General features: G+C 32.3%; 1 protein-coding gene and 1 pseudogene across 1 annotated transcript; one reads left to right on the plus strand and one right to left on the minus strand.

The window, feature by feature from the left end:
* Positions 1-2,885: 2,885 nt before the first annotated feature.
* Positions 2,886-4,328, plus strand: LOC134723188 (complement C1q-like protein 2; annotated as a pseudogene).
* Positions 4,329-18,185: 13,857 nt separating this feature from the next.
* LOC134723189 (uncharacterized) lies at positions 18,186-20,044 on the minus strand. Its single transcript, XM_063586818.1, has 3 exons — positions 19,901-20,044; positions 19,333-19,398; positions 18,186-18,562 (listed from the first exon to the last, which is right to left on the minus strand). Exons 1-3 carry the CDS (start codon positions 19,965-19,967, stop codon positions 18,270-18,272), a joined length of 426 nt encoding a protein of 141 aa, XP_063442888.1. The 5' UTR covers positions 19,968-20,044; the 3' UTR covers positions 18,186-18,269.
* Between the last annotated feature and the right edge of the window lie 4,822 nt (positions 20,045-24,866).

Raw genomic sequence — 24,866 nt, forward strand, 5'->3', positions numbered from 1 at the left:
AACAAACACTACTTCGCGGATCTGCGCTACGCGGAAAGTAAAATCAATACACACACGAGACAGCAGTTTCTACGTTATGATTTTATCGGTATTCTTCAGACATGCGTCAGATCAATATATGTGTGCCTCCAAACGGGAGTACTACAATCCCGGTTTCAAAGGTTTCCTACCTTCCTCCGGTTGAAGAGAAAATTAATATTTCATGGATAAACATTTTTCGTCGCTTTATACTACGATTTTTACAAATTTCTATTCAATATGTAAAAGCCCGAGAATATCGGAAGTATCATGGTATCTCATCTGATCTCGGCCCACAACAAACTCGGACTATAATAAACTCGGCCTTTTACATATTCGGCATTAGAAATCGGACTATAACAAAAATCGTAATTATACTAATTGCTATTAAGACTCCTAAACAAAGTTTTTGCTCAGTTCTTATTATTTTTCTCCTTGGGGTCTATTTAGTTGTATTTTGAGGGGCCAACAGGAGGGAGGAATTTACTAAAGAACCCTAAGGGATTTTTTTTTAAATTTTCAATAACAATAATAAATTATAAACTTGAAGAAAACAGTAAGTGACAGACACACATGGTTTTCAGTAATGATCACAGGACCATAAAACAAATAAAATTAATTAAATTTCAGGTTGAGTCAATGATGTCACCCCACCTAACCCCTCATGTTTGAATACTTAAAACAGTCAGATCCCCACTCCTAAACATTATATGTTCTTTATACTAGTACGTTACAATAAAACAAATCAAATGAAATAAAAGGCGAGTCCCCTGGGGTCACTCTTACCCCCTGGTTTGTTGAGAACTTATTAACAGTTGAGATCTCCACCCATATACCATATATATTATTGTATGGGACAATGAAATAAATCAAATGAAATATAGAGGAACTCCAGAGGGGTCAGTCACCCCACCCCTTTCTTTTCGAAAACTTGTAAACGGTTGAGATCCCCACCCATAAACCATATATATTTTTGTATGTGGCAACAAAACAAATCAAATGAAATAAAGTAGGTGTCCCTTTGGGTCAGCCCCAACCCCTCATGTCTGGGAACTTAGAAACTGTCTAGATCCCCACCCCTAAACCATATATATTTTTGTATAGGGCAACAAAACAAATTCAATGAAATAAAGTGGGAGTCCCTTTGGGTCAGCCCCACCCCCTCATGTCTGAGAACTTGTAAACTGTCGAGATCCCAACCCCTAAACCATATATATTTTTGTATAGGGCAACAAAAAAAATTAAATGAAATAAAGTGAGAGTCCCTTTGGGTCAGCCCCACCCCCTCATGTTTGAGAACTTGTAAACGGTTGAGATCCCCAACCCTAAACCATATATATTTTTGTATAGGGCAACAAAACAAATTCAATGAAATAAAGTGGGAGTCCCTTTGGGTCAGCCCCACCCCCTCATGTCTGAGAACTTGTAAACTGTCGAGATCCCCACCCCTAAACCATATATATTTGTGTATAGGGCAACAAAACAAATCAAATTGAATAAAGTGGGTGTCCCTTTGGGTCAGCCCCACCCCCTTATGTCTGAGAACTTGTAAACGGTCGAGATCCCCATGCCTAAACCATATATATTTTTGTATAGGGCAAAAAAAAATTCAATGAAATAAAGTGGGAGTCCCTTTGGGTCAGCCCCACTCCCTCATGTCTGAGAACTTGTAAACGGTTGAGATCCCCACCCCTAAACCATATATATTTTTGTATAGGGCAACTAAACAAATCAAATGCAATAAAGTGGGAGTCCCTTTGGGTCAGCCCCACCCCTCATATCTGAGAACTTGTAAACGGTCGAGATCCCCACCCCTAAACCATATCTATTTTTGTATAGGGCAACAAAACAAATTCAATGAAATAAAGTGGGAGTCCCTTTGAGTCAGCCCCACCCCCTGTTGTTTGACAACTTGAAAATGGTCAAGATCCCCACCCCTTAACCATATATTCTTGTACTGGACAATAAAACAAATCAAATTCAAAAGAAGGCGAGTCCCTAGGGGTCACTCCCATCCCCTTGTTGTTTGAGAACTTGTAAACGGCTGAGATCCCCACCCACAAACCATATATATTTTTGTATGAGAAAATATAATAAATCAAATTGAAATATAGAAGAAGTCCACAGGGGTGACCCAACAAACTTCTTTTTGAAAACTTATACGGTCGAGATGATCACCCCTAAACCATATATATTCTATTTTATGGGGCAACAAAACAAAACCAATGAAATATAGTGGGAGTACCTCTGAGTCATCCCCAACCTCTCATGTTTGAGAACTTGTAAACGGTTGAGATCCCCAACCCTTAATCATAAATATTCTTGTATTGGACAATAAAACGAATAAATTGAAATATAATTAAGTCCCTTGGTGTAACCCCACCCCATCCTGTTTTGAGAACTTGTAAACAGTCAAGATCCACCCCCTTTTCGAAAACTTGAAAACTTTTGAAATCCCCACACTGAAACAACATACATTCTTGTACGGAATAATAAAACAAATCAGATGAAATAAAAGGCTAGTCCCATAGGGCCACTCTTATCCTACCTCCTGCCTGTTTGAGAACTTGTAAACTGTCTAGATCCCCACCCCCAAATCATGAATATCACTTTACTAGACCAGACCAATTTGTATTGGACTTTGCTTAATGTCAGGCGACCCGTGGGAATGACTAATTTTGAGAGCTTTGTTTGGGAGACTTTGTAGCAGCATCCTGTTACAATCATTTCTTGATAAAGTTTTTTTCTTTTTTAAGTAGGAAAAAAAAGTTAACCATGCAATCTACATACTATCTATTTGAAATATTACAATCTACCGTTACAAACTTTCCACAGGTGCTATCCAGCACTTTGATTTGTTATTACGGATGAGAGCAACAGCGTTATTTTTGATTGCAATATTTGGATTGTCTGCCGGAGCTTTGGCAAATAAATGCGATAAATTGAGCACGAACGACCTTCTTGAAATAGTAAAAAAACGTTTGAAAGAAATGGAACAGAGAGAAAAATGTGAGGTTTCAATGAATTAATGCTAGAGCAACTAATGGCCTATTTTTCTTAATAAAGAAAAAAGTATTTCTTAAAAATAGCTATAATATTTGCCATGACTTTCATTATGGATTAATCCTGTTTAACTCGTAAATCAAATGATATGCTCTGAATACATGATTTGGTCAATGCTACTTATTACGCTATGCTATCTATTTACCGCGTGAAGATATACTTTTCGCATTGTGATATGAACACTTGATATACGACAAATGCGTGTACTTGATAAGCCATTTAGCAATGTGTATTTGCACTCCGCCTAACAATAAGCTATTCCTTACAAACCCTTTCGAATACCGAAATAATAAAGATACCGTACTATTAAATTACAAACTTAATAATACCAAAAATTAGATAAACATTTTTTTTTCCATTTCTTCACACTTTCTATGGGCGATATAGCATACAGAAACAGAAGAGCTTTGTTCTGTTATATTATGATAAAATATACATGTCTTCTTATAAAGTAAATATAAACAAAAATGGAAATTATATGTTCACCCTTTCTTTAAAATTAACCATAATCTAAACACAAGAATTAAGTATAAAATTGTCGAAAATTGAGGTTAATCCTAAACACAAAACTTTTAGAAGAAGAAAGTGGCTTTTTCTTTTCAATTCAATTGTACAGGAGTTCAGTACAGAGGACTATCACTACATTGCTGATATACTATTGTTAATACAATTTGTGTTGGATGAATCATCTTTCTTTTTTAAATGCACAACCATGTTTTATTGTAGACATCTTATATAACAAGAACAAATTGATTGCATTTGACTGGATGAAAATCGTATGGCGTATGGAGAAAGTAATTTTATTATTGTTTCAATTGCAGAACACAAATGTAAATGCAGTGGAACTGATCACAAAAAGAATGTTGCATTTCATGTAAACCTCGGATCACACATAAGAAATTTGAGTCCAAAAGCGGTGGTTATATTTGGCCAAGTCGTTCTTAACGTTGGGAGGCTTACAACCCATTTAATGGGTTGTTTACTTGCCCTGAGAATGGTGTTTATAGTTTTACTTGGACTGCATTGACGCCACCGAATTCGAGTTTTGAGAGTGAATTTGTAGTCAATGGTAAATTTGTTGCAGGAAATCGTGCAAGCTCTTGCAACGACAAGGAGTACCAATCGGCAACTAAAACCGTAAAAGTAAACTCAAGAAAGGCGACGTAGTCAATTTGGCAGCGCGAGGTCACAATGTTAAGCATGTATACCCTTTTTTGTCATCCTATTCTGGTTTTAAGATTTTTTGATAAATAAGTAACAATGTTCATGTGTGTTCCTGTTTGTTTATGGTCCCGATAAAGTACCAGTACGAGAAAGAAAAGGGTCAAATCAGTTTTAATTTCGTTAATCGTCCATTTAAAATAAACCTCACTTCGATGTTACACAAAGTTCGTTGGTTTTGTTATCGCATGATGTGATATCAGTCATAAATAATATCAAAATACTGAAATATATTTCAAACTTCAATTTTTAGTTAACATTTTTTCTTTATCCTGTGATTTACTGTTTCCTGCTCTTCTCAACATCGGTTTGTGTCTCATAAGAAATGAGGCCGCAGATACAAAGGGAGCATTCACAGATAAGAAGTCCAAGCGAAAATGCTAATGTCATGGAGACAAACGAACAGTGAATACAAGACCAACAAGTCAACAACAAAAAACACATAAAAAACAAAAGAAAGACATAGCAACGTTCACTCGACAAAAATTCCGGATAGAGTGTAGGCTCTCTGAAAGTCTGAGTAATTACAGGTACATGTACCTGTGTGAGCTGTATCCGAGTTGTGAAGTCCAAAACAAATAAACCAGAGGAAAAAAGAAGTATACATCTAATTATACCTGCCTTAATTCAACCACTCAAGAGTTTTAAAAGTTCTAAGATGTCCAAATCTTTATGGAATGAAATATTAAGATAATTTTTCAGAGAACGGTTGAAAATCGTCCAACCTCACATGGTGATACAAAAGGTGTAACTGTCCTGTTGTTTTGTTTTATTTGTTTGTAGATTGTTGTTTATCTTTTTTTTTTTTTTGTGTGTTTGTTTTGTCATCACATCGTCAGTTCGTTTTCAAAATATTAATTTGAATGTTTTTTTTAACTGATTCAACGTGTTCAACAACTTATATGGTTTCCCTTAAAAAAAAAGTGATTTTGGCTACTTTAGGTCCGGAAATATTTGATATCATAAGTTAAAACTTGACACTTAAGCAGAACATATGATATATACATCATGGTTGTATCGTGTACATGCAAGAATGAAAAGTAAATGTCAAAATATGAAATGTCAAAATTGACTATTGATCTTGATTTCAACTTCTCAAAGATCAAGATTTTCGAACCGAAAGACTTTTAGTCTAATACGTATGATTATCCAACTTGTCCTTCCAAACAGATAATTTATCGCTTTAAGTGAGGAACAAAACAACAAGTGCATTTCGACCAAAATCAGTAGCATTGCGACCAGACGATACTTTAAACTTGACACACACTTTATATTTTTTATAACATTTTCTTTTTATTAGGAGTTCCATTATTAGTGACAAAATGTTAGAACATGACCTTGACCGTTGACTTTTAACTCAAGTACTTGGTACATGTAATCGAATCTTTTCAGTCAAAACTTTACCGAGCATTCTGTCAATAAATAAAAATTGAGACTTACTTTTTGCGGTTTATGAAGAGAAGAGATACTGGTCCGAGACCACAATTATCGTCCCTTGATTTTCGTTGTTCCGTTGTTCACGAATATAATCCCTAGTGTTAAAAGTGGGTTACTTGCCAATAATTTTTATACCCCTTCCAAATTTATTTCTCCATGTTTAATGCCTCAAATTGTAAGTAGGGGGTGAAATTACACTGTAAAAAAATTTGGGTCCAGAATTTTACAAGAAAGTAGTGATTTGGTCCAGCTGAAAAAGGTTAAAAATTAGCACTTCGGAAGCTGTCAAAAGATTTCAAGACACCCTAAACACAAAATTGTCCATAATTTGAGTTAGAGGCGATGAAGTTTTCTATAATTTTGATATAAGTTGTCCCAAAAGTAGTACAACACACTGTAAAAATTTCATTGAGAAAGCGCAGGTGGGATTTTTTTAATTTTCATTTATGTTCTAAAAGAATTGCACTACGAATTAATTGTGTTCTCGGACCTAAGATACTGAGAACAGGGAAATTTTCGCGACAATTTTATTTACGATATTTTCGCGGTAAGAGTTGAAATGCGAAAACAAAACGATCGCGAATATGTCTAGGAAATCCAATCACAAACCGGAAGACCATACATGATTGTTTGTCAATAGAATATGTAGATTACTAATTGAGAAGAACGGGCTTAAAGACGACATATCTATACCGCAAAACATAACCTTGTTTTTATAGAAAAGACAACGTTAGAAATCAAAAGGCATGTAGCAAGTGAACATTATGGATATTGCTAAAAAAACAACAATTGTTCCATTATGTAAATGACACCTGTCAATCAGTTTATAAATGATTACCTATTATATCTGCTGCATAGATCCATCATATCAAAAGATTTACTAACTAGCAGTAATTTTGTCAGTAATTAATTCATTCTTAACTAGGTCATCTCTTTCTGTTTATTGTGAATGTATTTTAACAAGCAAACATAATATTTGAAGCAGACCAATATATTTAAATCTGAACAGACAAAAACGATTGGTTTAATCCCTTGATTTAAATACATGTATCAAAATTGTACAGTATCAAAATCATTTACAAATATTTTTTATGTAGGACACTGGGACATCGCAAATTCTAAACGGCGCGAATGTAGATTTTGTTGGTAAACCGCGAAAAAAAGACGGCACCAAAATTTTCCGGTTTACAGTATAAAAAAATATGTTTCTCATATTAATATTTCTTTGGAATGAGTGACAATTTTCTGCGCATCAAAGCACAAATGACAATTACTTTCTCTGTTTGGTCATTAAAATGTAAAGCGTAGCGTCCGATATAACTTTGCTAGCAGACACTGCAAACATAATCAACTTATATCTATTTGGTTACACAAAGCATCGACAACCGTACTTTAGTGAAATCACATTATCCTAAGTAACCTGCATTCGAAAATAAAGCGAAGCAGGTGGCATTTCCAATCGAAAAATAGTATCGCTTAAATTCAATGACCATCATTGTCAACTAACGGAAGAATAACATATATTCTGGTATGGTATAAATAAAGGCGATAATAGCTAATATATATTTCAGATTTGACGGCATGTTTTGAATATTGTTGAAGCTGGTGTATAATTGCTTTTTTATGCATGCATAACCATTTCATTGTTTATGTGGTATAATTACGGCAATGATATAAAAATATAATATGCATACCGACCTCTATTTAATTTAAAGTTATAATCAACACAAGATATGACAATAATATATATGCCTAGACAGATTCTTGTTCTGACTAATAACAAGCTTATTTCAGTCAAAACATCAACAGACCGAAGATCTTATTCTTTGCTCATTCGGCCTACATAGTTTTCTCAAATTAATTAAATGTATATCTCTTCTTATACATGATATATGGTCTTTCTTGCAATCTCTTAATGTATGTGCAAACAAAAAAATCCAACTTCTACTTCAATTGTTCTCAAATCATATATTATTTTCATATTTAAATCTAAAAAAGAAGATGTGGTGTGATTGCCAATGAGACAACTATCCACAAAAGACCAAAATGACACAGACATAAACAATTATAGGTCACCGTACGGCCTCAACAATGAGCAAAGCCCATACCGCATAGTCGCTATAAAAGGCCCTGATAAAACAATGTAAAACAATTCAAACGAGAAAACTAACGGCCTCATTTTTGTAAACAAATGAACATTCGTATGCGATAACTGGAAAATCATTAAATTGGATTCGTTCTTTTCTTACCAACAGGAACCAGCGAGTCGTTATAGGGTCGGATAGATCAAACGCCAGTCATCTGCCATTCGGAGTTCCGCAAGGTTCAGTTCTCGGACCAAAACTGTATTGTCTTTTTTCGAGACCAATTGGAAATATATGCCGTCGTCATGGTTTCAAATTTCACTGCTATGCAGATGACACACAGGTCTACATGACAATCAAACCGCTCGATGACTGGAACAACTACGTTAAAAGACTTGAATTGTGTTTAAAAGAAATTGGCATTTGGATGTCAAACAATCTGTTGAAACTAAACCAGGATAAAACGGAACTGATCGTCTTTTCATCGAAACATCAGTCGAAGAACATGCCTGTTTTCCAACTTAAAGTAGGTGAAAATGTCATCAAAAGTGTCACATCGGTACGTAATCTTGGTGTTTATTTTGACAGCCGTCTTACCATGGAAAAACAAGTTGCGCCTATCGTAAAATCGTGTAATTACCATCTGTGCAACATTGGACGAATCCGACATTTCATATCTACGGATGCTTGTAAAACTCTGGTTAATTCCCTTGTAACTTCCAGACTTGACTACGCAAATAGTCTACTCTTCGGCGTTAACAATTGTCAAATTGAAAGTTTACAGAGAGTGCAGAACACTGGGGCCCGTCTTGTTACGAAAACTAGGAAAAGAGAACACATTAAACCTATTCTCGCTGGACTGCACTGGCTCGCTGTTGAATTCCGGCCAAAGTTCAAAATCCTTGTCTATACGTACACGGCACTGCAAGGAACTGCCCCGGACTATATACAGGAACTATTACATCTCCAAACAACAACTAGGGCACTACGATCAGAGGGCAGCCTTAGACTCGAACTGCCACATGTTCGAACAAAAACGTACGGTGAAAGACAATTTAATCGTGCTGCCGCTACCCTATGGAACAATCTACCTGTACAAATTCGTCACTCTAAATCTGTTCAGTGTTTTAAAAAACAATTGAAGACATATTTTTACAGACTTGCGTTTAATAAGCTGTTATCTTAATTCTTATTCCTTTTATTTGAAAATGTGCTGTGATTTTTGTTTTTTGTTTTCTTCGTACAATTTTTATTCTAGCAAAAGTTTTCATGACCATTTCAATTATTTATTATAATCTTTCTGCTAAATTTTTAATATATTTTCGCTTTCTATGTTTTAAATTTTTTTGGTACTTATTATTGATTTTAATTCCATTATTTTTCTATCAATATAATTATTTATGTTTTCCTATATCTTTCATATATACGATTTTAGTTCTTTTAAACATAACATTTTTTATTTCATTTTGTTTTGTGGTTAACCTATTATATTTTTATCATGTATATATATATGTAAAGCGCCTTAGAGTAATTTTAGTGTTATATAGGGCGCAATAGAAACTTTTACTATTATTATATTATTATTATTATGAAAAAAAAGGTAACACATAAGCAAACGACAACCACTGAATTACAAGCTGCTGAACGCTGTTTACGAAAACAATAATTTAAGGCTTTTATCATCTGCTCTTGGTGTCGGAAGAGAACAGCCTTGATGTCACGAATTGCCTTTTGGATATCATCTACCATTTTGATCATTTTATAAACACACTTCTGACAGTTGCGGATTATTTGAAGTCATCTGTAACCAAATGTAAGAAAAAGACGTCTGGAACATCAATTAATGTTCAAATAGCTTCCTCAATATTAATTATATATGCATTTATTTTTTTGCAGTATGAAATTGTGAGGACAATATTATAAGGTCTGTCCTATGAGGGTCTTAATATTATATATACTATAACACGGTCGCGAAATCGCGGGCATTAGTGTTTGGTTAAAGGATGTAAACTGTTGTAGGATGATGGAGAAACATGTCTAATGTTACGAAAAGGTATATTCACGATGCTGAAGTTGACAAATTACACTTTAAATTTTGGGGCTGCGTCAAAACATAAAAGAGAGTACCTGTGTATACCTGTATATATGTAAGCGTCAATAAGTGAAATTAGGCATTAAGCTTAAATCCTAGGCAATAAGCTAACGCCTAGGCATTAAGTTATTGCCTGAAATTTTCAGGCATTAAGCTTATTTCCTGAAATTTGATAATGATTATTTATCCTATTGCCGAACATTATTTTAGGCAATAAGAAAACTCTGTTATTTATGCATTTTTGGTGATTTATTCTTGATAAAAATTCATTTCCTTATTATCTTTCTCATATATTTCATTTGACAGATCTTCAAATTTAGTATACTAAGTTTATTTAAAAGTAACATTAGCAGTTTAAAACAGAATTAACCCAAACTTTTTTCATGTTTTTGTGGTATAAATTTTGATGGCGACACGCCCACTCAGACGTTGAGTATTCAAACGCCAACATGTGTGTACGTTGTTTTTGTTAATACAAATTATATAAAAGTTCTTTGAGCCTTAAGTTTGATAGAAATTTATTTATAATGAATGGCAATCATTTATTTTGATTTTATTGAACCATAAAACTATTTTTTTGACTCTTCACATTTTACATAATCCGCTTCGCGGATTATTCAATGTGAAGAGTCAAAAATGAGTTTTATGGTTCAATAAATTCAAAATAGATAATAGCCATTGATTAATATGAAAATTTGTGCACTTCAATAGTCTAGCTGGTTTGAACTGGTCAAAAGTAGACAATAGTAAGATATTATTTTTTGCTCACACAATTTTCCAATTTTTTGTATTGGATAAGTAAATTTTCTTTGTTAACAGTTCCACAACTTGTGATAAAAAATGGTTTTAACACACATTTCCATCAATTTTTCATATTCAAAAATTATTATTTGATGCGTTTTAATATAAATAACATATTTTATTAGGGATTTATTTATGGTCTCATTGGGGGAGTTATCTCATTGGCAATCATACCACATCTTCTTTTTGCTCATGCATTATCATGCTCATACATGTATTTAAACGCATGTTAATTGCAGTAATAAAATAAAATAGTTCAAGTACTCAGTATTTCTATAAAAGATGCACGAGATTTGACTTTGAACTTTTAAGAATGAAACCGTGACACTTGACACTCAGTTCCCTCAAAGCATATAATGATTTAACCGATTATATATTTAATTTGAACTATTTACAACTAGTTTGTTCAATTCTACGGAAGCGTATTAGGGACATAGAAAAAAATAAAATTGGCAGTGAACTTTTTTTTTCAAAGTCGAAATTTTGACTTTTCAAATCTCGAAATTTTGACTTTAACTTGAAGTTTTGACTTTCAAATTCCGAAATTTGACTTATTAATAAACTTGAAATTTTGACTTTCTAAAATCTTGAAATTTCAACTTTTTGAAATTTTGACTGTTTTGAAACTCGAAAATTCGACTTATAAAAATTTCAATTGTTAAAATCTCGAAATTTTGACTCTTTCTGAATACTTTTAAAACTTTGATGTTAGTATTCAAACACAGTTATTACAATTTTAGAAGGAGTAGACATGGACGCAAATTATTAAAGCGTCATCCACACATTTTGGCGATTTATATTCAGAAATTGGTTTTGTTCATGAATTTAGATAAGGATTAGCATTTAATATTGAACAAATCATTCGTAACGAACATGCATGTTGACAGAATCCCCCCTCCAATATTCCATGTTTTAGTTTCCACGACACTGTCATAGTATCGTCAGATCTGAGGACACTTATCATCACAGTTTCAAAGTCTTGTTTGGTATCACAATAGCAAGTCACTGACTCTGCCTTGTTAAAACAATAGTTAATCAAGTAGCCAAAAATGCCATGCATATTCAGAACGAACAAAGAGCTGCTCAGTTTTCTAGTTTTGGAAGTTTGCATTCTTATAACACAACTACTAACCCTATTCTTTATATATTAGACTGTTGAATAAAAGTATTTCGTAATATAGGTGTGTCGGTATAGCGGGGTTGTCTTGATTTCCTATCTAAAATCACCTCTTTAAAATAGTTTAGTTGATCAAAATATGCTTATGAAGCTTATGATGTATATGACTCTCCGCCTTGCTGATATAAATGACTGTGAATGTGGTAATCGCAAACGTATAAATACTGAGGAAACGTCGAAATTTTAAGTTTAAAAGAGGTCGAAATTTTGAGTTTAAAAGAACTAGAAATTTCGAGTTTAGAAAAAGGCGATGTTTCGAGTTTAGAAAAAGTCGAAATTTGAGTTTAAAAGAAGTCGAAATTTTGAGTTTAGAAAAAGTCGAAATTTCGAAAAAGTCGAAATTTCGAGTTTCAAAAAAGTCGAAATTTCAAGACTTTAAAAAGTCAAAATTTCGACTTTGAAAAAGTTCACTGCCAATTTTATTTTTTCTATGTCCCTAATACGCTTCCGTACAACTCTAATATAAAACGTAGGTTTATTTTTGACTTATGTTTTGTTTCAAAGAGTTTAAATGTACAATTAACATCAAAGTTATTTTATTACCTTTTTAAATTAATTCAAAACTAAAAGTTATTTTTCTAATAATTAAACATTTTTTTAATTAAAATTATTGGTTAAATTTGATACAATATTTCATTTTTTTCATTTGTTATTTTCCTTTACCTCAATATTATTACTCGGGACATCTGTTAAGACATCCTAGCTAAGATCATCCTTAAATAGCTACGATATGCATGCTGAGACATGTCGTAAGTCGGTCCTAATTTATCTAGGTTCTGTTCTAAGAATATCTTATAGGACCGATCTTTATAGGACATTTTTTTTTAATTTCTTTTGATCTAAAGGGGTCTGTTTTAAAACACCTAAACACGATTGTTATACAATTTAAACTTGAAAAATGTTAAATTCTAGTTTAAAACATTTACACCCGGTCACATAGCGTCGAGGGTATGCATACTTTCCTTTATATCCTTCAAACTTTGTCTTAATTTAAACAGTTTCATCTCAATTTGATTAAAGATTAAAGGTTTGTGTAAAATACAACTCACTATTCACCGGTTGAACATCCCTGCCACAGAGTTTCAAAAGCATCAAATAATGACTTTGCATTTACACCTTAACACTACCTTAAGCAGAGATTTTGTATTAATAAATTCCTAAAACGTCTTGTGGAAATTCGCAATAGTTTCATTAGATAATGACTATAGCAAAATTAAAACTGCTAACCGATGGGTCTTTCCTCTATTCAAGCTAACAATTCTAGGGTTTCCCCTACACAATTATTAGGTACCAGTTATTTTTTTTTTTTTTTTTTTTTAATAATTATTCAGTTTATTGCACTATTGGTTGTTAACAAATACCCTAAGAGGTACAACTATCCCAGATAGGTTTATCCCTGTGTGTGAATTATCAAATGAACCAGGGGATTCATAAGATAAACTTATTCAAAAGTGGTTAATAAATTATTACAATCTGTATAGTTTACAAAATCCGCAATAAAATCATAGCAATAAAATCCGGAAAACATACGTTCTCTCTGTTTACGTTTTTCTACTTATTTTAATTGTGTATCACGTGGTATAGATGTTTATTATGCATCTCGAACACGTGTATTTTATTCATTCTTGTATGTTGGAATATTCTTAACTTATTTGGTAAGTTTAAAATTTAATGAAATAACTGTTTTGTTTCTTTAACGATAACTTGAATGCGCTATAGATTACTTAAAAAAAACTTAGCCTATTATGCGTATCAAACATTGATGACATTCTGATGGTAATTTAACATGGTATGGATAAAGAATGAGATATTTTTTGATACTTTGTATAAAGTATTGACAATCGTTTCGTGTAAACAGAGAAACAGTATACATAAAACATAAATGAAAAACATGATATTGCTCTGCTAGTACATGTAGTATATTGTCTTTACTTTCACATAAACAGACACACACACACACACACACATGTACCTACACACCAACTTGGTCACAAAACTAGCACACACACACACTCTCTGTCAAACAACTACAAAATCATAAGTACTTGTAAGCCTCACCTATTGAATTATATTGTGGTGAATTATATATATTTAAATGTTTCTTTCAAAAATTTGCTACATTTCCTTTCTAAGAGTATACTATTTTCATACCATTCTAAGAATTCCAATTTAAAAACCTGTATTCATCTATGTACTTGTGTTTTAACTCTGATGCATAATTGCTTTTATAAACAGCAAATAAAACAATTGTTAACAACACATTAATATCAAAATATGAACTGTCATGAATTTTATATCCAAGTATTAAATTTTGCATTGATAAAATATGTGTTCCTATTTTTATTTTATTTAGTAATAACCCAACTTTAATCCAAAATTCTTGTAAAAATTCACACTCTTTAAAAAAATGATTATAATTGTCTACTTGGTGACATATATGACATTGATTATCTTTCATTATTTTCCATTGATACAGCAGTTGCTTACATGGTAATATATAATTGATCAATTTCCACCTAAACATTTTTAGTTTATTATCAATTAACTGGTGAAATGTAAAGTTTAATATATCAACCTTACTGATATTTTAAAAAGGTGACTTATAGGTCCAATGGGCCGGGTGTAACTTTGACTATAAACTTTGTAATTGTATTATATTTATGTTCACAAGTCACTATAATAAACAAATTACTTACTTATATCATTTAATTTATTTGAGGAATTTAGTTTGAATACTTTTTTTCCATTTTATGAAACCAATAGGTGTGTCACATTCTATACCTTTGATATAATTATATATATCTTTAGCTTTTAATTTTTTAATACAAATTGATTTAGCTTTATTTTTTGTTTCTAAGTAAAGATTTCTGTCTATTTTAACTTTAGTTGAAATTGATTGATTTGATTTTAACATGAGTTTCCATTCCTTTTTGATTGCAGATTTAAGTTTAGAAAGTTCTGCTATCCAGTTTGATTTTTCTTTCAATTTATTTAAGATTACTTTTTGGAGATATTCCCTTGTTTATCTATAATATCATTAATAAAAAGAATGTCACTTTCTATCCAGTTTGGAAAAACAAGACTTTTACCATTTAATTTAATTGATTGATTACCCCAAATAAATTGCTGTCTTATGCATTTGAATTTTAACCCCTTGCTTATCTTGGAATTATTATGTACTTTATACTAACTTTTTAATATTTCAAAATAAAATTCTGGCATAATTTTTTTTAAGTTTGGTATGTCATATATATTTTCAGGGTTCATATTAAATAGAGCAAAGTTTGCTCCAAATTTGTTAAAGTAATATAAAGGTATAACCTTCCAATTTGAAAATTCTTCTGTTGTTAACCTTTTGACCCAAGATATATGGATTGATGTTATATAACTATCTATATCAATCATTTTTAAACCTCCATCCTGATAATCATTACATAGAGTAGATCTCTTGATTTTCTCATTTTTGTTTTGCCATATATATAGTTAAATATTAGTTTTTTAAATTGTGTTAGAAAGTCTTTCGATAAATTGGTTACTGATGCTAAAAAGGTTATGTTTGGTATAATTAATGTTTTTATTACTGTTATACGTCCAATCATTGTAAGTTTTCTTTTCTTCCAATTTGAAATTGCTTTTTCTGACTTCCTCAAAATATTTTCTGTGTTTAATTTATGGCATTCAACTTTATTAGTTCCAAAATACACACCTAAACTTTTAATGGGGCTTTTATTCCAACTAATGTTTTCATATTTATCTTTAGAATGTTTTAAATTACCTAGCCATATTCCTTCAGTTTTTGACTTATTAAGTTTAAGACCAGAAAGAGTTCCAAATTCTTCAATTAAATTTAATGCCAGGCTTATTTCCAGTTATTTTTCAGGGAGAGGGATGGGGTAAAGAATAAATTTGAAAAAGGCATAAACTAAGACCTAAACCACGAGCAGATAGAAGAAAATTAAAAAAAAATGCGTATATCAGAGTGTCAGGTATATGTCGAAGACGCTATAAGGCGCTTAAAAACTTTAAGAGTTATTGGAAGTTTATGGAGACACCCGAGAGACAGTGGAGCGACAGGTTGAACTTTTTTCAGGAACTGTAATACAACAATAAAAACTAATGTCTAACTGGCTTACTATGTATATATTATAAATCTAGAATCGAATGCACTTGTATAACTCTTATCCCCTTTTTCTAGCACACCCACTCGTGCACGCGTACAACTTTCATGCCTTATGATAGCCAACAATGATATCACAGCGCAATTGTCATAATATAAGAATGCTACTTAATGATGTTCTTCATACATATGATTTGAATTATCCAATCTATTATCAATGTTTTGACACCGTCCCCAAATCTTAAGTGTAATTTGTGAACCTCAGCGGCGAGAATATACAAAATGTACCTTTTCGTAACATGTCTAATAGCATATCAATATCTTCAGGCACAATGAACATGACGATAAATAGTCTGGAAATCTATTTTGTCGGACTGACGGATGGAGTGCAAACCTGGTGTCCCCTTCTGTATTGCCGCTAGGGGACTAATAGCTATAATACATACTTATGTCCTAACAAGTGGCATTTGTTGCTGCTTATTTTTGTGTTCTTTCTCCTACAGTTTAAGATTTGTTAGAAAATATGTACAAAAGTAAACATTAACCTTGACCTCACTTAGAATGCCATAACGCATCGATTTTATAAAGGTCTTATATTTCTTTCTTTTGCAGATTTTAAATAATTATTACCATAACATTTGCAAATTTTACCATAGATGGATTTGGCTATGTTCGTATGTCCTTTTTAATTTGTCATAAAATTCTTCAACTGCGCTTTTCATAAATATATAAAATGTTGTTTTTACATTTTATTTCATGCAAGCCAAGAGGATAAAGTTGTAGAATGTGTCTGTATCATTTTCATCTATATGTTTTGTAGATATGGTAAATCGTAACACAAAACTTTAGAAAAACTAAGATTCACGAGTAGTGCCAATACAAAAAAAAGCCAAATGTAGAACAGGGTTTGGACATATTATTTCCTTTAGATTTAAGTTTAACAAAATAAATGATATGTCAATATTAATTTAAGCGGCACTGATGAGAATTTGGGTAAACAAAACGGGTGTCTGGCTTACACCATTCTAATCTTGGTACATACATATATATAAAAAAAAAAAACTCATCATAGATACCGGGATTGATATTTTGTATTTGCGCCAGAAGACTCACCAGTGACGCTTCAATAAAAGTACTTGACAAGCTTATTCACTTACGGTTAAACAATGTTATATAAAAAGAAAATACTTAGTAACTGAAGATATCAGTCTTATTCTTAGGTATGCCTGATTTGTGTGTCGTCTGCAAAATACTCATATATGATGCCAGAAATGAAACATAAAGGCCAAATCAAATACGAAATTGAAGAACAGAAGAACAAACTGCCATTCTTATCATTTTGTGTGAACCCATAATCGCGTTTGTCTACATAAAACTCATCTGTAGGGCTCGGATAAAAAGTTGGAAGTCCAAATTTTAAGTGTCCAGAGCCAACAAATTGTGACAAAGTACGACTAACTCCATCTTTGTCTTGGTGTAGAAAACCCTCAGTGTTTCGAGTATTCTAAATTTTATTTACAAAACTGTATAAAAGCTTCATATGGTAATGTATACATGAGTGATGACTTGTAGATCGATGATGCGTGTTCGCCCGCGGACAAAATTTCTATTGGCAGCGGTATTGATCCAGTGGTTGCGCTTAGACAAAAATTAAATAATTCCGAAAAGTTGAATCAAAAACGACTGTCAATATATACCTTTGATTAAAAAAAAAACTTTAGTTAGTCTCTCCCTTTTCTTTTAACATCGCCACTTTGATTTCTCTGAACAGACGAATTTCGCAGCCACCTTTGTGTCATTAAATTTTTAGGACGGCACATTTACTGGTTGAAATCATAGACTAAATAACTGGTGAAATGTCACTACCCGAGTTTTTGGTGGGTTTCAAGTTGCTGTGTTTTGTATATTTTTTTCTGTTGGTCTTTTTCGTGTTTAGTTATGGCGTTTTCAGTAATGAGTTTCAATATCTTTTTTGGTATCTCTCCCATCTCTTTGTCGAAAAAGATACCGGACAAACTCTACAAAGAACAAAAGTCATAATCGAATCAATATCTTAAAGTCTTTCACTGTTAAGATGTTTATTTTTCTTCTTTGAATTTTGACTTTAATAGACGGAAATAGCATGTATAAATAACGTATAAGAGGACCAGGCAAAACAAAAGCAATAATAACAGATAAAATGTATTGACTTTTATTCAATAAAACCAAACATATGTGAGTTTACGGTTAAACTGAAAGGAAGATCCCTGTATACATCCACTAACGTTTTCTATATACTGCAAAGTAATATCCTTCCATTTGGAAAAAGATATAATAACCTCTATTATACGATATCGAGATACTGAATGATGTACCAGAAATACAATTGTATCCCCCGTGGTGGTATGTGTCCATTATTCTTTTCATTTCTTTTGCGTAATTTCTGGTGCTTCTGTTTTCAACAACCCATCTAGCATATCTCAGTACTTTTTGGCGCAACGAGTAACTCATATCAACAGCATGGATCACTCCTGAAGTCGACCTTTTTTGCCTTTTCGCAATGGGAAGGATATCTGGAAAAAAAATTGTTTGTTACTGCACTATGCATTTACCTTTCAAGAATGTTTATTTACTAACTGCCATATCTATAAAACATCTAACATAACGTATACTTGGTGAATTGTAGTAAAACGCAATAGTTGCTTGTTAATGAATTAAAACTATACGTATTTTGTATATATTGTACAAGTTGTTTCATTTTTCAGAATAATAAATTTGGGTCTACCAACATAAGCCTTGAGTTACGTGTCAAATTCAAAGAAGTTGATATTTTCAGAGAAAATGTATAAATGTTGATTTGATACTACAAAACCAAAAAATTCAAACAACCCCTATGTTTGCCTCTGATGGATAGTTGGAACAATGGCAATCATAAAGCATATCTTTATTTGTGTAACTTTCCGTCCTAAAATGATTCTATGGGTGTAAAAAAATGAAAATATAATTTTTTGCATAATTGTACAAAGTACCATTTAAAAAAAAAATAATTAGAAAAATCAGGAAGAGTTCCAGGCATAATATCAACATGTTTCAACAGATATATTATAATTTGCATTAAGATAAGAACGAAACATTGCTTTTATACCTAAAGTTAGCTAAAACACACAGCACACGACAAGATAAAACGTATAAACGGACAAAGAAAAGCAAAATCGTAATTCTATATGGTACACAAGTCTTAAAAATCCTTACACTTTTGGTGTCAACTATTTTTTATACTTCTAAGTGAAACATATCTTTTTACTTTAAGTTAACATAATAGCTCAATTAAAGTTACATGTACCTCTTGCTGATTTAGTTGAATCCAAGTTTCCAGTATCAATTTCAACATGCTTTGTCGATGCCGATGCTAAAATATAAAGATACACAGTTTGACATAATCTCTTAATTACTTAATTTCCTGACTGTTTAGCATAACTGTAAAGTCATATAGCGGTAATGACATCAAATTACCAGCTTATTCTTTGCTTAAAACAACCAATCTTTTCATTGTTAAATTATAAAAACTGGTTCATATAAAAGTGAATTCAAACGGGGAAAAAACAACCTAGATTTTGCTGTTAATTCAAAAAGGAGTCAAAAACAGCTTTTCTTCAGCATAGAAGAAAAAAGCAAAATCACAAAATACTGAACTCCGAGGAAAATTTAAGATGAAAAGTCACAAATCAGAAGAAAAACGTTATCATATATTTCACATCTTTCAATCATGAATGAAAATAACAAAATAGTCAGGATCAAGTGAGCGTAACCGATGAAGAACATTTCGATGTTTTGTTGTCGTTTATAATATAAACTTATAAACATTGCTTTTCAAGAATTATCAACCAAACATAATTAAAAAAAATACTAACCTGTTTTTGCATTTCCACATTTCATAAGAAAAGCTGTCAATATGAGAATAACAAACACTTTCATCATGGTATATGCTGAACTTACAGAACAGAAGAAAGTATACAATATAGTACTTGTTGTTCAAAAACAAATATTTCATATACATATAGATTAGTCTTTTGTAGACTTCGTTTCATATTTCCCTGATAATGTAACATTTGGTTACATGTAAACTACGTTTTTTTGTAAACAACACGCAGAAGGAAAACCAACAAAAAGTTGCACGCAATAATGTTCCTGTATACTCTCATTGTTGTGACGTAAACATAAATATATTCAGATCTCAAAATCGCATAGGCTGTAGATATTATCATTAAAGATTCAAACCAAATATCATTGAACATATGAAGTCCTTTCAATGCATTGGCTATCTAAATTAGGCATAAACTGTGAACGTTTGTTCTATCTTTGCCCCTAATAACTGTTATCCAATTTATTTGTCTGTATTTAGTAGTTACCCATACTAAAATCTAATAATAAGCCGTTTCCTTTTTTGATTTTAGTAGATGAAAATACTGTACAAAACTATCATAAATTGTAAGAAACTTCATTGATGTTTACTTAACTGATCTAAGTATTGATCTCTATAGTAAAATAATGTCTGCGCTTGTGTAGGTCTCTTCATCTAGATTGACAGTCATGACCTTAAACTCTACACTACATCTTAAACAAATAGTTAAAAAAAAACTTTAACATTTCATAAACTAACGCTGACATCATACGATTTCTTAATTTTTTTTTTATGTCAAATAGTTAGGTACCAAGTGTCTATGTATTTACTATTTGCTAAATTGGCTCGTAAAAAGATAAATATGGTTTATACATTGTACTTACTTGCACTATGTTGTGGTCAAACTGGTCGTCCATCTGTAACAAATTGTGTCAGTTCTATATCTAAAGAAACATTATTATTTAAAAGTTTATAAATATTAATGAAAAGAAAAATCCCAAAAATAACGAACTTAGAGGAAAATCAATTCGGAAAATCTATAATCACATGGCAAAATCAAATAACAAAACGCAAGATGGTTTATTATTATGTTTGTACAATTTCCTAGGTCAAAGTTCAAGGTAAAAAAACTTTTGTTCCAATTGACAACCTAATGACCTATGGAAAAGATCGTGTCCGCTCTTTATCTTGAGAACCGTTACGATTTTAAAGTTTAAACTCAACCAACACCAGAGGGTGTGTCATGGCGTATGTAAAAATTCCTAGGCCAAATATAACACCTTAACTAAAAAACGTAAAAACGTAGAATAAAATCACTTCCAGTATATTACGCGATTATGTTATAACTTAAAAAGTCCTTAGTCTTAGAGGCATGCTTTTTTATGAGTTGTTAATGGCTTTGAACTAGCTGTCAGATAACTGCGAGTACTCTCAGATATGTTCATGGTGTCTTTTTGTGTCCGGATGTATAAGTACCCGGCCACGTCCACTTGTATTTTTTGTCTATCTGATGAGTTAAGCCTTTTTCAACTGAATTTTCGTTCTTATGTTGTACTGTTATACCACTGTCCCAGGTTAGGGGGAGGGTTATGATCCCGCTAACATGTTTAACCCCGCCACATTATTTATGTATGTGCCTATCCCAAGTCAGGAGCCTGTAATTCAGTGGTTGTCGTTTGTTTATGTGTTACATATTTGTTTTTCATTCATTTGTTTTAACAAATAAGGCCGTTAGTTTTCTCGTTTGCATTGTTTTACATTGTCTTATCGGGGCCTTTTATAGCTGACTATATGCGGTATGGGCTTTGTTCAATGTTAAAGGCCGTACGGTGACCTATAATTGTTAATGTTTATGTCATTTTGGTCTTTTGTGGATACTTGTCTCATTGGCAATCATACCACATCTTCTTTTTTATACTTCCATTTTTTTACCACACGAAAGCTGATTTCGATCATTGTCATTTTAGTCCTGCACAATTGTTGCAGATCTTATCCTTTAAGTTATGTCTTCTTTTTTTTTATCAATCCATACAATTGGCTTTAATTTGTTCTATTGAGAGTAATTATATGTGGAGATATTACTCCGCCAGGACATGTTGTGTTATCACTCTAAAAGATAAAATAAACCAAGATAGGGAGTTTGGCAAAACAACAAATTAATCAAATAATTCAATCTGATGTGTTTTTGTCGAGCCTAGGACTACTGAGGTATAGATTTCCTACTGTCGAGCCTAGGACTACTGACGAATAGATTTCCACATAATAAATATTAACTGTACAAAGATAATGGGCTGTTTTATAGGTAAACACAAGAACTATTTAGTCTAGTGAATACAGATACAGAACAAAGTTCAAACAATTTAAATGGCATGATTCCGGCTTTACAAGTAATACGAAACAACCTGTGTCATATTTCAAAAATTAAGGAAAAATAGTCAAATAGTAGCCTGTTTTATAAAAGTAGTACACACAAAGGTGGCGTCCATCTCAACAATGTCTAGTTATAGTTATTACTTCCTTTGCAACATCTATAGACGTATTGGCAATAGTTTGTTCCGTAAGGTTGTAAGCAATCATATTTTCATCACAAGTATCCGTCAAATAAAAAAAATATTCAATAAAACATAATAAAAGTTTTGGTTCAAAAGTATTTTCTCATGAAGCTGCATATATTTATAAAACTTATTTTAATTTACTTAAATTTAATTCATTGTTGATGCTTAACGTAGCGTCATCAGAAAAGTTAAAAGTTTAAAAATCTTCTATAAACAGTACACATTCTAACAAAAGGAGCTGTTTGCATTTCATTTTGTTCGATTTTCAGTTTGAAATGTAATATTTCGTTTTCCCTTTACATATGTGAATATAAACAATGCCTCCTACGAAATAATGAAAAACTGTTGGATACAATTTAACATATGTGGCGGCGGAAAATTAAAGAGAGTAGAAAGATACCATAGGGATATTCAAACTCATAAGCCTTAAACAAACTCACAAGTAACACTTCAAACCAGTAAAAGTCTGAAATCGCCTATATCTGTACTTGAATGCACTGATTTTTACTTCATCAGACTTAGTGTGAATTGGTCTGAAATTAATTTGATATAAGTCGACTGTAGTCTGAACCATACATAACTGTCTGAACTTGAACTTTCCCTTTACTCGACCAGTACTTAATCTTTTTATACGAGTCTGAACCATTCTCGACATAGTCTTAACCATTCTTGACCAAGTCTGATTATAGTTATCAAAGGTACCAGGACTATAATTTAGTACGCCAGACGCGCGTTTCGTCTACATAAGACTCATCAGTGACGCTCATATCAAAATATTCATAAAGCAAAACAAGTAAATAGTTGAAATGCATTGAGGATCCAAATTAAAAAAAGTTTTGCCAAATACGGCTAAGGTAATCTATGCCTGTGATAAGAAAATTCTTAGTTTTTCGGTAAATTAAAAATTTTGTAAACAGGTTATTTATAAATATGACCACATTATTGATATTCATGTCAACACCGAAGTGTTGACTACTGGGCTGGTGATACCCTTGGCGACGAAACGTTTACGAGCAGTGGCATCGACCCAACGGTCTAAACCAGTCTCGACCAAGTCTGAATCATTCTAGACATAGTCTGAACCAAAAATCAGAGGCCTAGATCAAAGACAAAAAAGTTTTGGCCATTGTCAATATACAATTTGTTTACAGAGCAGTTAAACACTAACCTAACACCAACCAGTCAGGGTTTCAACAACCTCTCATCAACACAATGGGTGAACAGGGGTAGCCGCCTCAGGCCATACATTACCAACAGGAAGTTTACAGACACAAACCGGTGCAACATCTCCACAATGTTACTACATCAGACTCAACAGTTATTTGGAAACATACCATATCGACAAGGGAGGCCTCATCAGCCTTCAACAACACAAAATCTTGCGCAGGAAACAGCTTAATCAGGGTATTATAGTGCAGCACAACACTTGTCAGTGTACCCAATACAACAACAACAACAATTGTACAACAACCAACCACAGTCTCAGGTTCAGGACCAAAGAAGTATATCCAGGGTTACAAGCTGCTTAAATAGTGATTCACATTCATCTAGTGTTACATCAGTGGTAGTCGTCACAAGAGTAGAAGCCACAAAACACATTTTAGACATAGTGTATCAAGCAATCATGTTTCACCTGTTGAGAAGGAGGTTAGTGATCACTCATATCCACACCATAGGAGTTCAGGCAAGAAGCACGTAAAAGGGAAGTCAGATAGACATGGTCAATCAGACACAGATGGTCACCATTCCTCAAGCAACCGTAATAGAACTAACAGTTACTAAGCCAGCTGCAATGAAACAAGATCCTATTTTTTTCTTTTCAATGCCCAAAATCATTAAGAACACAGGAAAAGGCAACTGTAAGGCATTTTTCACAAAGTTCACCGGATACGCTGATGCTGCAGGTTGGACGGACAAAAAGATTGATAAGTAATAAATCACCTTGTTAAACGAAAACAAAAAATGTGTCAATGTGGAAATTCTTTCTTAGACGGTCCATTTTGAATTTAAAATCACTGCACACAATCAGTTTGTCAAATTAGTATACACAAAAGGATTATAGAAATAAAAATTAACAGCTGTAAAAACAAACAGCATTTAATCAGATAATAATGTGCAGGGGCAATTCCAATATTACATGTATGTTAGCTAATTAGCTAATATTGCTAATATTTAGTCATTATATACCTTGTTTGTACTAGAAATTTTTTCCAGATAGTGACAAGCACACTTTTTAATATTTTAAAGAAAACAATAAATATTTTTAGTGTATTTATATTTTCTTTATTAAATTTATGTTTAATTTAAATTACTTCATTTCTGAGATGTCAAGATACATCTTGATGTATTTTCAAGTTAATAGGAACACATTCCCTCTCCTATCAATATGACAATATGATGGTCTTCTGCTCATGGAACTTC

This window comes from Mytilus trossulus, chromosome 6 (genome assembly GCF_036588685.1).
Source record: "Mytilus trossulus isolate FHL-02 chromosome 6, PNRI_Mtr1.1.1.hap1, whole genome shotgun sequence".
Classification (NCBI taxonomy): Eukaryota; Metazoa; Mollusca; class Bivalvia; order Mytilida; family Mytilidae; genus Mytilus; species Mytilus trossulus.